Raw genomic sequence first — 13,641 nt, forward strand, 5'->3', positions numbered from 1 at the left:
AAAACATAAATGTCATTTTTCCAAAGAAGACGTACACTTGGCTGGCAGATACATGGAAAGTTGTTCAGCATCACTAATCGTCAGGGAAATGCAAATCAAAACCATAATGAGATCTCACCTCACATCTGTTAGGATGGATGTTACCAAATGTCAAAAGATAACAAGCGTTGGGAGGATGTGGAGAAAAGGGAACACTTATATGCTGTTGGGTGGGATGTAAATTGGTGCAGCCACTGTGGAAAACAGTATGGAGGTTCTTCAAAAAATTAAAAATAGAACTACCCTGTGATCCAGCAAGTCTACTTCTGGGTATATATCCAAAGGAGATAACATCACTATCTCAAAGAAATATCTGCACTCCCATGTTCATAGCAGCATTATTCTCAGTAACGAAGATATGGAAATAACCTAAATGTCCATCAGTGCATGAATGGATAAAGATGTGTGCGAGTGTGTGTGTATATAGTGGAATATTATTCAGCCTTAAAAATGAAGGAAATTCAGCCATTTGGGACAATGTGGTTGAACCTGGAGGACATTATGCTATGAAATAAGCCAGGCACAGAAAGAAAAAATACTGCATGATCTTCCTTATGGGTGGAATCTAGAAAAGTCAAACTCATAGTAACAGAGCATAGAATGGTGGTTGCCAGGGGCTGGGGAGTGGAGGAAATGGAGAGATGTTGGTCACAGGGTACAAACTTTCAGTTATAAGATGAATAAGTTCTGGAAACCTAATGTACAATATGGTGATTATAGTTAATAATCTGTATTGTATACTAGAAGTTTTCTAAGGGGGTAGATCTTAAGTCTTTGCATCACACACACAGAAAAATGGTAACTGTGTGAAATGATGGATATGTTAATTAGCTTGATTGTGGTAATCATTTCACAATATACATGTATCTAAACATCTCCTACACCTTTAATACATGCAGTTTTTTGTCAGTCATACTTCAATGTAGCTTAGTGGGGAAGAAATTATTCCTCAAAGAGCAACAGGAGTGATCTCTGAAGTCTCTGAATATAAATTTTAGTGACAAGGATTTCTACTTGTTTAGTTTGGAGGAGAGAAACTAAGAACAGAAAAGCAGGCATAAAGTGTCTGAAGAATTAGATGAGGAAGGTGCCCATAGCTCATTCTATAGCTCCATAGATGATCAAACAAGAAAATGTGGGCTTTGGCTGCATCAAAAGAGGGTTTGGCTGGATGGGAATGATCCCCACAAGCCAGGAAGAGCAAGTGTGGTACCTCCTTCACTGAACAAGCCCGAAAATGGAAAAAATGGGCTTCCAATTTAAGATAAGAGGCTCAGCACACACACATAGCTCTCTTGTTGTTCCCAGGCCTCCTTGGAATCACAAAAGAGATATTTTGGAGTACTCGCAAGACCAAAGATAGAGGGAATTGTAGCAGAGAAAACCATAGCCCAAGACCAAAGAGAGTCTTGAGCCGGTTTGTCTAGGTGATTTATTAAAGAATGTTGTTAGTAACAGTTGCAACAGGCACCCCCTGTGTCCACAGATCAACTGGTAGCTGTTAATTTTCTCTTCAGGCCATAGCTCTCTAAAGAAAGTAGGCATACTACCTGGGGAGGGCTTGATAGAGAAACAGATCTTGAGGCCACCAAAGAATTTTCTCCCTAGAGTAACCTCCCCCCCCCAACTTTGGCGTGGTCAGATTCCCCACCTGCTTGATGAACTGAGAAACTGAATGAAGACATGGGGGGCATGCCAAAGTAATTCACTCCTATATATGTACCTGCATGTCCTATATATGTACATGTACATATATCCATATATATATATATATATTTTTTTTTTTTTTTTTTTTTTAAGTAAACCCTACACCCAATGCGGGGCTCTAACTCATGACCCTGAGATCAGGAGTTGTATGCTCTACCAACTGAGCCAGCCAGGTGCCCTGCCAAATATTTGTTTTTTAATTTTTCTAATAAAAGCCTTAGAGTTGCAAGGCTTTTCCAGTCACAATGTAAGAACAGGCTATTAGAAAAAGGAGCAAGCAAACAAGAAGAAACTTGGGAAATTAAACATAAAGTTTCTGAAATGAAGCCCAAAAATGTAATGGATAGTTTAATTACATGGCGGAAACCAAACTGTTGATCTGGGAGATGAAGCTGAGGAAAAAAGAACCTGTAAGAATTCGAGCACAAAGTCAGAGATGTGCAAGAGAAGAGTTTCGAGATGAAGAGGTCAGAGCCAGATGGTCCAGAGTCCTTTAACAGAATCTAAAAGGAGAAGATAGAGACTATGGAGGAAAAGAAGAACCAAAGAAATAATGGAAGAAAAAAAAATCCCTTGGCTAAGGGCAGATTCTTGTCTTCAGAGTGGGAGGACCCACCTGGTGTGAGTAGCATGAATGGATACATTGGAGCATTCCATAACTAAAGAGGAAAAGCAGGACTCTTCATGGCTTCCAAAGAGAAAGACTGGCAGCCTTTGAAGAGAAAGAATCCGAGGGGGCATTAACAAAATTGAATGTTAGAATACCATGTAGTATTGTCAGAGTTCTAGGATGAAAAGAAAAAGTCTGAGCCTAGAATTCTACACCCAAGCTGAGTGGGCAAAAAAAGGAGGGTGGCTTTCAGACATGCGAGAGTTGAGGAAGTTTAGCACTGTGCAGACTCTCTAAGAAGGAGGGGGGAAACCAACAACAACATAAGGATCAGATAAAACCAAAATCAGATCCAACTAAGGGGACAACAATGAAGAAGTCATTTTTTATAACCCAGAAGTGAACAAGATCAAAACAAAATTAAAAGAAGATCTTGTATTTTGCAAGACACTCAGATTTCTCTTCTCACTAACAGAATTTAAATGACACTGTATTACATTTCTTTTAATAGTGTTCTAGCCACGGGGAACCTGGGTGGCTCAGTTGGTTAAGTGTCTTTTTTTTTTTTTTTTTTTTAAGTAGGCTCCACACCCAGCACAGGGCCTGAACTCACAACCCTGAAATCAAGACCTGAGCTAAGATCAAGAGTTGAACGCTTAACTGACTGAGGCACTCAGGCACCCCCTAGTGTCTGACTCTTGATCTCAGCTCAGGTCTTGATCTCAGGGTCATGATTTCAAGCCCTTCATTGGGCTCCATGCTAGGCATGGAGTCTACTTAAAAAAAATAATGTTCTAACCACTCTACTTGGTTACAGGGAATAATATTCATATAACAATATTATTACAAATGCTATTTAGTGGTTTTTAACATTTAGACTCAATTCATAGACAAAGTATAGAAGATTTACTTATCAGTTATAAAATAGAATGCACATGTTATATATCTGCAGTATAAAATTAATTGTAATCAAAATTAGGAAAAACTTGAAGAGGCAGGAGTATAAATGAATTAAATGTACCATCCTTCATAGGAAGGAGTTAAAAGCCTCTGACTAAAGTTTATAAATCAAGAAATAGGAGAAAAAACTTATTCTCCTGGTGTAGACACACACAGAGTGGAACACTACTTAGCCATAAAAAAGAATGAAATCTTGCCATTTGTGACAACATGGATGGATCTTGAAGCTATTATCTAAGTGAAATAAATCAGAGAAAAACAAATGCTACACTGATTTCACTGAAATGTGGAACCTAAAAAACAAAACAAAGAAAATCCAGATTAATAGATACAGAGAACAGATTGGTGGTTGCCAGAGGGGAAGGAGGTTGGTGGAGTGAAATGGGTGAAGGGGACCAAGAAGTACAAACTTCTTGGGGCGCCTGGGGGGGCTCAGTCGGTTAAGTGCCTTCAGCTCGGGTCATGATCCCAGGGTCCTGGGATCAAGCCTTGCATTAGGCTCCCTGCTTGGCAGAGAGTCTGCTTCTCCCTCTACCCTCCCCCCCTTATGCTCTCTCTCTCTCTCTAGCTCTCAAATAAATAAATAAAATCTTAAAAAAAAAGTACAAACTTCCAGTTATAAAATAAGTAAGTCATGGGGATATAATGTACAGCATGGGGAATATAGTCAATAATATTGTATTAATTTTGTATGGTAACTACATTTATTGAGGTGATCATTTTGCAATAGATATAAAAGCCAAATCACTACGTTGTACACCTGAAACGAAAATAATATTGTATGTCAGTTATGCCTAAATTAAAAAAAAAAAAAAAAAAAAAAAAACGGTCTTTGGTGAAGTTGTAGTGGTAATTACCAGAACAACTGGATGGGACAGAGACTTGATATTTCATTTTGGCCCTTCAAAGAACTTGCATATTTAAAAATCTATCTGTAAATAGCTTTTTTCTCTCTTTTAATGAGGTTGTTAGAGGGCCTTTTGTATTTGGGGACTGTGAGAACTTGGCTTTGAACTACCCGAGGCAGGCCACTGAAAGGTAGCCTTGGGGTTCCCATGTGCCTGTGTATTAGTCCTTCTAGAATCCGGCCTTGCTGTCAGCTTCACAGCTAGACTCAAAGTAGCCGATGGGCCAGCAGGGGCCATTCCCAGAAATGTGGTTGGAGGACAGTGGTCAGAGGGGGATTGTTCGGTTTCGTAAAGAGGTTCAGCAGAGCCCACACCTCATCCATTGTGGAGTAATTCCCTACAAGAAGGATACTCCAGGGTCTTCCTTCCGTGTCCTCCCAGAGAAGAAGCCTTTTTTTCTCCTGTGCTGAGCAGTAAATATTGATGGTGCTCAGAGCAGTCATCCTCTGGGATACAAATGACTAGGATACCTCCTCACCTTCCTTTAAATTCTCTTGGCCGTTTCCGCCGTGGAGGTGGCCGTGTGAGTCTCCACCTTTTCCATGTTGCTGGGGCTGTGGGTACCAGAAACGGTCCAGGCGCTGTCATATCATGATGCGCGCATGCTTCGTGGTGCTTCCCACATAGGCTCATGCATTTTACGGCACAGATATCCACAGACTGACAAATCCTGAGCTCCCAGGGCCGCTGACCTTCACCTTAGAGTGGTGGTCTCAACCAAGGGCAGGTTTGCTTCTCAGGGGACATTTGACAATGTCTAGAGACTTTTTTAAAAAAAGATTTTATTTATTTCTTTGAGAGAGAGAGAGCACGAGAGGGGAGAGGGTCAGAGGGAGAAGCAGACTCCCCGCTGAGCAGGGAGCCCGATGCGGGACTCGATCCCGGGACTCCAGGATCATGACCTGAGCCGAAGGCAGTCGCTTAACCGACTGAGCCACCCAGGCGCCCCGTCTAGAGACATTTTTGTTGTCACGCCTGGGAGAGGGGTCGGGGGTGCTCCTGGCATCTGGTGGGTAGACTGTCCCTACAGGGCAGAACAGTCCCCTACCACCAAGAATGACCTGGCACCCAATGTCGGTAGCGTCGAGGTTGAGAAGCCGATACGCTGTCTCCTGTTTCCAAGGCGTGAGCTGGTTGTGTGTCCAAAGCTGGAATGTTGATTGAAACCAAAATTCTCATTCAACATAACAAGGAAGGGAGAAGGATGCTCTAAGTAATCAAATACTCTTTTTGCCTGAAAAGCGGGAACCGCCAACCTGAGAGTTAACAGTGAACGCTTAAGGCTGACAGGATGGTTTAATCTTTGATTCAGATATTGTAGACCCCCAGGATTTTCTGTATCGTACTGGTAAAATGCGGGTGAGGAGGCCTTTTGTGGGTAGCAGCCTGGATGATTTACTCGGGGGGATTTCTAAACACGTTGGGTTGGGTGTGTGTTTTCTCTGCAGACATTTTTTTCCTTAATTCTCTTTTTAAAGTTACTTGAAGCCCATCCTCACACACAGTGGCCCCCCGTTGACCACCACGCTCCCAGCCTGGTGTAGCCTGCTTGCTCGGTGTCTGACCAGTCCCCAGGTGTACGACGTAAGTACGGCGTGTCAGGGGCGTTTTCCTGCTCACTGGGTCTGGGGAGTGTCTTCCCCAGGAAGAGGAAACCTGTTGCTCGCAAGCGTCCAAATCCATGGGTTTTGCATCTCTAAATAAGATGATTAGAAATGGCCAATTTACGGGGCGCCTGGGTGGCTCAGTCGTTAAGCGTCTGCCTTCGGCTCAGGTCATGATCCCAGGGTCCTGGGATCGAGCCCCGCATTGGGCTCCCTGCTCCGCGGGCAGCCTGCTTCTCCCTCCCCCACTCCCCCTGCTTGTGTTCCCTCTCTCGCTGTCTCTCTCTCTGTCAAATAAATAAATCTTAAAAAAAAAAAAAAATTAAAAAAAAAAAAAGAAATGGCCAACTTACATATGTTGATCTGTTTTGCACAGTAAGAGGGAAACCTTTTACCCGGGCTGTGGGGCCCCGTCACGTCTGCAGCTGTGGTGTAGTAGAAAGAACACTCGATTTGGAATCCGAACAACTAGATTCAAAGCCAAGCCCTGAGGCCATTTAAGTGTTCTGTGCCTTGGTTTTCCTGTCTGTAAAGTGGGCCTAGTCGTACAGGCTGGCTGTGAGATTAAAGGTTAAGGTAGAGAAAAACACTGTGAACCACAAAGCATTTAGCAAATGTGAGGATTCTTTTTGTGAATGCTTTATTTACATTGATATGGTCAGGTCCTTTCTGTTTTCAGATTCAGACTTAGCACAGTATGAAGAGAATATCCACACTGGTGGACATCTGAGCTTTGGGACTGACTTGTGAGCTCCTCACGTGGGTTGCTGGGCAAAAAGGTGGGGAGAACAAGCAGCTACCCACATAGAAGGCCTGGAGGAGAGGGAAAAGGCCCTTCTTCCTCTCTATTCTGCCACCCTCATCATCCGGTCACGAACACAACCATTATACCCTAGGAGAGAAGAACTCCTTAAATTTGTGTAGAGCCTTACAGCTCACAAAGGCCAAGTTTATTCTCTTGGCCATACTGTAAATAAGCAGCTACTACAGGGTTACAGAGGAAGGAAGTGCCAAGGTCCTAGGATTAGTAATTGGCAGAGCTGAGACCCTAATGCAGGTTTCAGAGAGTTCGCAAATGACCTGCAATTGACTTGATTAGCGTTGGGAAAGCAGAATGCAAAGCCCAGATCTGGGAGAGACGGCCCCTGACCAGGTCAGTTCTAATGGGGCGGGGCAGCGGCCTTGGGAACGATTGTTTGCATTCAGGTGGTACAGAGGGGCAGGGGGCATAGCTGGGCGGGGGGCACTGGGGTCTGGCATGCTAAGGAACAGCCTCATCAGAGATGGGGCGACTTGGTCAAGAAGCAAGAATCTGTCCACTGTCGCTTTGGGCTGGGGTCCTGACCAGGGTCTCAGTCAGCTGCAGACACAGTGAGGCTTGCAATTGTTGAGAGAGTGGGAGCATAGAGTCTTTGAAAAATTAATTGAGGAAGCCCAAGGTGAGAGAGCGGAGGGGCCCCCGGTGGGGTTTGGAGCCCAGTGAGGGTCTCGGGCCGGGCCGCTCTCGCGTGGCTGTTCGACACTCTGTGGTTCTCACCCATCACCTAGAGGGCGTTTGTACTTTTGGTTTAGTTGGGCCATGTTGAAGATGTTCCTTATTCACTCTTTGCACTAACTCTAAACCACTCAGGTTGGATATCCACCTAGAAAACAGGGTTCTTCCGTTCATGAAAGTGACCTCTGGTTGTTTAAAATGGGCACATTCCTGCAACACACGTTTGCAGGGTTATTCAACAGCATCTTCACGGCAGCCTTCAGGGGACAGCTGGTTGCATAATTTTACAAACCTCCAGCTTAACAAAACTTCTGTCAATCCTATCATCTAGAATTCGAGGAAGTGGATCGGTTTCATCATCTGCGTATCACGTTCATTAAGCTCTGATTTGGAAATCCCTGTCCACTGGGTTTTACCATGTCCTTGTTTCGGGTACTATTTGTCCGGGCTTGTGAGTTTCGTAATGGAATGGGTCAACATCCAATCTTGCCTTCTCCTGTCGGTGAATTTGAGCCCTGCTTCCCACTGCCTCGGGTCAGCCAGCGTGGGCCACACAGGGGCTGGTGTAGGGGGGAAGATGGGAGATGGGGGGTGCCTCAGCTGGGCTGCAGTACGGGGCGTGGCTACATTTGCAGCATTTCCCTCCAAGCAGTTGCTTCACATTCCTCTCTGTCCTCGAAAGAGTATAATGCGTGCCAGGAGAGTCTCCCCCTGAAAAGGGGGAACTAAGAACCCTGGCTGCAGTATTTTGACATTATTACTTAGCGCTCACAGGCACGGGAGAAATGGAACGTGCTAAAACAGGGAACATGATCTCATTTGTTGTTAGGAAAACGATCGTGGGACAGATGGAGCCTCGGGACTTTCTAAATACTGATGGTGAGGAGGAATTTGGGGAGTTTGGAGTGAGTTTTGGAATTACGCTCTGCCTGAGTAGAGGATTCTTACTTGGTTGCACATTTGCACACTGCCTCATTCCAGTGAGGATTTGAGGCCGCAAGCAACAAGAGTTGCGTGCTCGCCTGTCAAAAAAAAACAAAAAAAGCCCGAGCGCTGGGTTAAGAGGAGTCATGCTGTGGAGCGTGGAGAAGTCGACATCACTGAGGAGTGATGCAGAAAGCAGGCTTGAGCTTGTCACCAGTGAGCGCACACAGACAGGCTGGGACGGGAGGAGGTCGGCAGACCCACGAGTCCTCCTTGGGCGCTGAACAGGCCTTCCTCTAGCACCTGCTGTGGCTTAAGCCCCTCAGGGAAGGGCGCCAGGAAGAGGAGGCAGCCACCGTGCTTTGCTGGTTTCTCACCTAGAGGGGGGTGCAGGCATGCCGGGGAGAATCTGCCCGTGGCCTTGGACAGCGTGACTGGGGGTGGGGGTTGCGGGGGGGAGGGTAGGAGGCTGTCGGGGAGGCGGGTTCCGTGCCCTGCACCGAGGACACCCTGCCGCATAGACGATGCAGGACTCCAGAAGCACTTTGAAGACCAGATGGGCAATAGGAGAGCAAGAGCACTTTAGCCGGAGTACTCTGGAACCGTGTCTGACAGACGTGCTGTGGGGGCAGGAGGGGAGCCAAGTGCCCTTCGTTTTGCTGGTGAAACCCATTAGAGGGTGAAGGGTTGTGTCTGACCCCGCGCTGCTTCCCGAGCTCTCCCCGCGGTCTAGAAGTTTCGAGAGGCCGCTGCTCGGCTCCCGCCCTGCCTGGCCCCGCTCGGTCCGCTCTGCTGCAGCTGCGGCTTAGCATGAGCTGCCGGCCGGTCCTCTTCTTGACCCGGGGAGTGTTCACATCCTCGCTGTGGGCCGGACCAGTCCGGAGGCAGCAGACACCCCACCTCTGCCTCCTACCAGCTGGACCGCCTGGGGCACATTCCACAGGTTCTCTGGGCTCAGGCCTCCTCCTCTGACCCAGGAGAAGGGAGGGGGGAGGGTGAGTCGCCAGCTCCTGTGACCGCCCTGGTGGGCCCGAAACACGTGGTCGAGAAGGTGCCCCTTCCCTCTCGATGTCTCACTGCATCTACCAGAGGGCTTCCCGTCGGGGTCCTTCCGTGGGGACAGGAAGGAAATCCTAATTATGCGTCCCCGTCCCTCCGTTGCTGACTAGGATAAAGAGTAGTTCAGATGCAAACCGGATGGGTTTAGGGTGGTTCTTGTGGGGCGGGAGGCCCTCTCAGAAGAGCTGCCCCGAAAAGAGAGGGGCCCGAGAAACCTCTTTGCATGTTTGCCCAGTGACCTTCCCCCTCCTTCTTTTGAGGGTTGGGAAGCTGAAGGCGCAGGCTGGCCTCCCTTTCTTCCCTTTGGTCACTGACCCCGAGCCGTCAGGCATTTAAAATCAGAACGGCTTCCTGGGCCTCGAAGCCTTGCTTCGGGCAACGGTGCCTTCCCTTGAATAGCCCTGGACCCTTGGCATCCAGTATGCACGCTGGAGGCTCAAGGCAGGCGGGTTTCATGGGCCCCAGTTTTCAGGTGAGCAGTTGAGGTTGGGCTTGGCTCCCAGCCTAGAGGAGATCAGTCTCCCATTTGCCGCTGTCGTTCGTTGCACTTTTCAGAACCAAGAGCCGCTGAGAGAGGAAGACTCGGATTTCATCCTGACCGAGGGCGACCTCACCCTGACCTACGGGGACAGCACAGTGACTGCGAACGGCTCCTCAGGCTCCCACACGGCCTCCACGAGCCTCGAGGGCAGCCGGAGAACCAAGAGCAGCTCGGAGGAGGTGCTGGACCGAGCCCTGGGAGCAGGAGACCAGCCGGTGTCAAGCCGGGGCACGCGCCTAGTGTTCCCCCTGGAGGATAACGCGTGACTTGTCGCGTCCCCCCCCAGCCCCAGCCTGCCGAGATGGGGGTGCAGTGAGGACGGCTGCAAGCCCCAGGCTTGTCCAGCTCGGGGCACTGACTGAGTGGAACTAATGCTTCTGTTTTATTGAGGTCTGAAGCTCTCTTAACATTTAAAGTTTAACCCAAGAGGCAGAGGGTGGGGCTTAGGTGTCTCTCAATCAAGACAAACGCGGACGTATTCCCACTTTTTCACATAGTAGTGCTGTTCAGAGTCAAACAAACAAATAGCATGCTTTACCGGTCTGACTCATTCACCTGCAGAACCCGAGCAAGCTGCGGCAGGTGTGGGGAGGCCCCCCAGGAGAGGTTTCAGGTCCGTACACAGCAGCGCAAACCTAGCTGGCCGCAGGAATAGCGAGGTGGGGGCAGGAAGAGCAGGCCAGACGAAGGATCCCGAAGGAAGGCAGCTGAGATTGGACCTCCGAAGATGATGGGAAGCCCGTGGTCACGGGGACAGAACTCAGGAGGAAGCAATCTGAGCGCGGAGGCCCTCGCACCGAGGGCTGCAGGACCGTGATCTCACATGATCAGGCTTCTAGACTTTCTGCACTACCTGGGTTTCCTGTAGATTGAAGATCGGAACTCTATCCATGAACATTTCAACATGGGGAAAGAATTAGAATTCCTTCTCTGGAAATCTCCAGAAAGAAGTAGCTACTGAAATGTTTAAAACCAAAAGCAAAATTGTGTTTTACTGTTGGGTTTTTAAAATTAATCCGAGGACAGGAGAAACCATTTAGAGACTGATGACAAAAATCAGTCAGTTCTTCAGGGCTACCATGGAGATACCTACTGCGGGGTTTAGGAATAACACCAAAATTTGTGGGATGCTTCTATCTGGGGACGAGAGAGCAGCAAGGAGCCTAGGAGGCAATAGGCTAGTGTTCAGAGGGGGGAAGAAAAAACCACACTGCAAAAAAATTAACCACAAAACACAAGATACTGTTCTAAAGACCGAGTAGAAGTCCAAACTTTGAGCTACTAAATGCATGAGATTTCCGTGGCCGGGTGAGGCATGAGAGGCAAATCAATGGAAAATTGAGCATTATTCAGTCCAGTGGACAGTTCCGTCTGCTGTAAGATTAAGAATCCAGATGTCTTAACACTGAGTGCCACGTAGAGAAGGGTCATTTTCTTGGTATCTGGGGAGGCTTGTACCAGCCTAATGTGTGAGCATGGTTTGAAATGTAGGTTCTGAGTTGGGGTTCTCTGTGGGTGAGCTCTTCTAACTGCCCACACCTGCGGTAGCTAAAATACTGAGAGAGCTCTTGGAAACCAAGTTTGAGATTCTCCCTGTGTCTCTATGCTTCAGTGCTGGTGTATTTGAAAACCCAATCTCTAAAAAAAAAAAAAAATGCTTTCAGAAAATATGGGCATTTTTCTTCTTGTGGCAGACAGAATAGTGGCCCAGTCGAGTACACCCATAATGAAACCAGCCCTTTAATCTGCTTAACGCACATTTTTAATGGTTAATATTTAGATAAGACATTACACTTTGCTTTTTGAATTGAGAATTTGTGCAAAACAGGCAAAAATTAAGTTGAGCCATATGAAATTGCCGATATTGAACCAGTTTTCAGAAACAGAAATGGCAGTTTTGTATGGTTCGAGAGAATATAATTAAATGATTTTTATTCCCCTCTTTCCTTTCTATGTACCCTAAAGTCCATTTTGATTTTATCATGGGCATCCGTGGGCTCTGTAAATGAGCTAAAGCACCCATCTAACCCCATGAGACTCCGAATTCCCTAGGCTGGTGAAGGACTTACGAAAACCTCTGAGCCAGAGCCAGAGAAACAGCTTTTTTTTAGAGAACCCCTGGACGGGAGGTCATTATGTCGTGGGGTCAGAGTGCAGAGAGCATCTCTCAGGCTTGGCAGATGTGCCCAGAACCAGCACAGGTTTTATTCAGTAGAGTTAATCTCAGTAATGACCAGTCATGCCTATAAACTCGAAAGGTGAGGAGGCTTTTGTGTGTGTCTGTTATTTGCAGAGGTGGAGGGGATAGGCTGGTCAGCTCCTTGGCTGGGTCTTTATAAAGCCTTGCTCGCCTCTTACGTTGCTTACTTATTTCATTTTGGAGGGAAGAAGCTAACAGAAAAACCCTGACAGGGTTCTTGAAAAGAGCCAACCGGGGAGGACCCACCCTCTCTTCATTCAGGTCAAGGCTTTGTTGTCATTTTGGTTTTCCAGGAAGCTTTCAGCAAATTAATAAGAAATTACCCTCATGAGGAGGAAAAATAACCAGAGTTCTCCAGCCTAGTCCTAAGTCAATCCATAGATCGTTGTGTTTTCTCCCAAAAGGGTCTTGTAGGCTTGACTGCAAACGTTTTATTTGGACCTACTTAAATCTAAGTAAATGGAGATTTGCCAAGATCAAAATTTTGCTAGGGTTGTAGTTATTTGGTTGGATTTTTTTATTCAGTGGATCGGAGTAAGTCACTGACCTGTGGTCCTAATTTTTGTTTGCAAGATAGGAGAATAATCCTGACCTTACCAGGGGTCCCAGGAAAGGAGTCTGTTCATCGAAATGCTTCCACCTTCTAGAAGCTTTATGCCTATGCTGAGAGGGGAAAAGTAGGTGTCACGAAGCTGCCAAACCATCTAACTCCAGGCTCTCTGCTGTCAGTCTGGCATAAATCAGATTGAAACTGCTGAGTGCATCCAATTTAACCTCTTAAACATACCCGTTCCGGGTTGGGTGGGGGGGATGAGGGTTCGGAGCTGGATGTTCTAGAACACAGGTTCTCAACCCTGGCTGCACAGTAGGATTCTCTGGCTAGTTTTGTTTTTGTTTTGTTTTGTTTTTTTAATATCAGTGCAAGGGCCCTGTGCTCAGAGATTCATATCCAGTAGGTTTGGAGTGGGGCCTGGCTTCCATGCTCTGTTGTGGATCTTCAGGGATTCTAGTGGGCAGCCAGGCTTGAGAGCCTTTTAGTCCAGAACTTGCAGCAGACCCTGTTTGGAACCTTAAAGAATGGCCTAGCAAACTAAGTTTCCTTTCATTGGTAGTCCTCTGGAACAAACCGAGTGTTGATCAATCAATACAGCCCGGACGACTGTGAAAGAGTTTCATGCACATCATCTTTGCAGAACTCTAGAACATACTCCGTAAAGTACAACCAAAAACGTCACATTTGAACACCTTCGTGCAGGAAAGGGAGAGACAGGTGACTTGAGTGGATGGATTGGGTTGTTGCGGGGCGAGGGGTTAAAAACCGTCCTCTTTGCCCCCTTTCGTGGAAAGAAAGGGGTTGGGTCTTAACAGAGTAGCTGACCATCAAGTGTGAAGGCTTTGGAGAAGCTGTCTTTTCAGTATAACCTGGGATTAAACGGAGTCCCCTTTGCAGTCCAGTCAGCTTGCTTTCTTGTCACACTTAGCTTGTCCCCAGGCCCGAATCCCTGCTGGACTCCTCAGGAGAGGGGTGGGCCCATTTAATGCCCAGAGTAGAGGCCTCGGGGTAAGGGGTAGCCCATGACCACTTCAAGGTCAC

At 47.1% G+C, this 13,641-nt stretch overlaps 1 protein-coding gene across 1 annotated transcript in view; it reads left to right on the forward strand.

The window, feature by feature from the left end:
• SLC9A7 (solute carrier family 9 member A7) overlaps positions 1-10,115 on the forward strand; it is a 131,627-nt gene extending 121,512 nt beyond the window's left edge. The window contains exons 18-19 of the mRNA XM_044911617.1: positions 5,703-5,808; positions 9,862-10,115. Of these exons, the coding sequence (XP_044767552.1) occupies positions 5,703-5,808; positions 9,862-10,113 (358 nt within the window). The 3' untranslated portion in view covers positions 10,114-10,115. The remainder of the gene's footprint in view (positions 1-5,702; positions 5,809-9,861) is intronic.
• Positions 10,116-13,641: the final 3,526 nt, after the last annotated feature.

The sequence above is a fragment of the Neomonachus schauinslandi genome, chromosome X, assembly GCF_002201575.2.
Source record: "Neomonachus schauinslandi chromosome X, ASM220157v2, whole genome shotgun sequence".
Classification (NCBI taxonomy): Eukaryota; Metazoa; Chordata; class Mammalia; order Carnivora; family Phocidae; genus Neomonachus; species Neomonachus schauinslandi.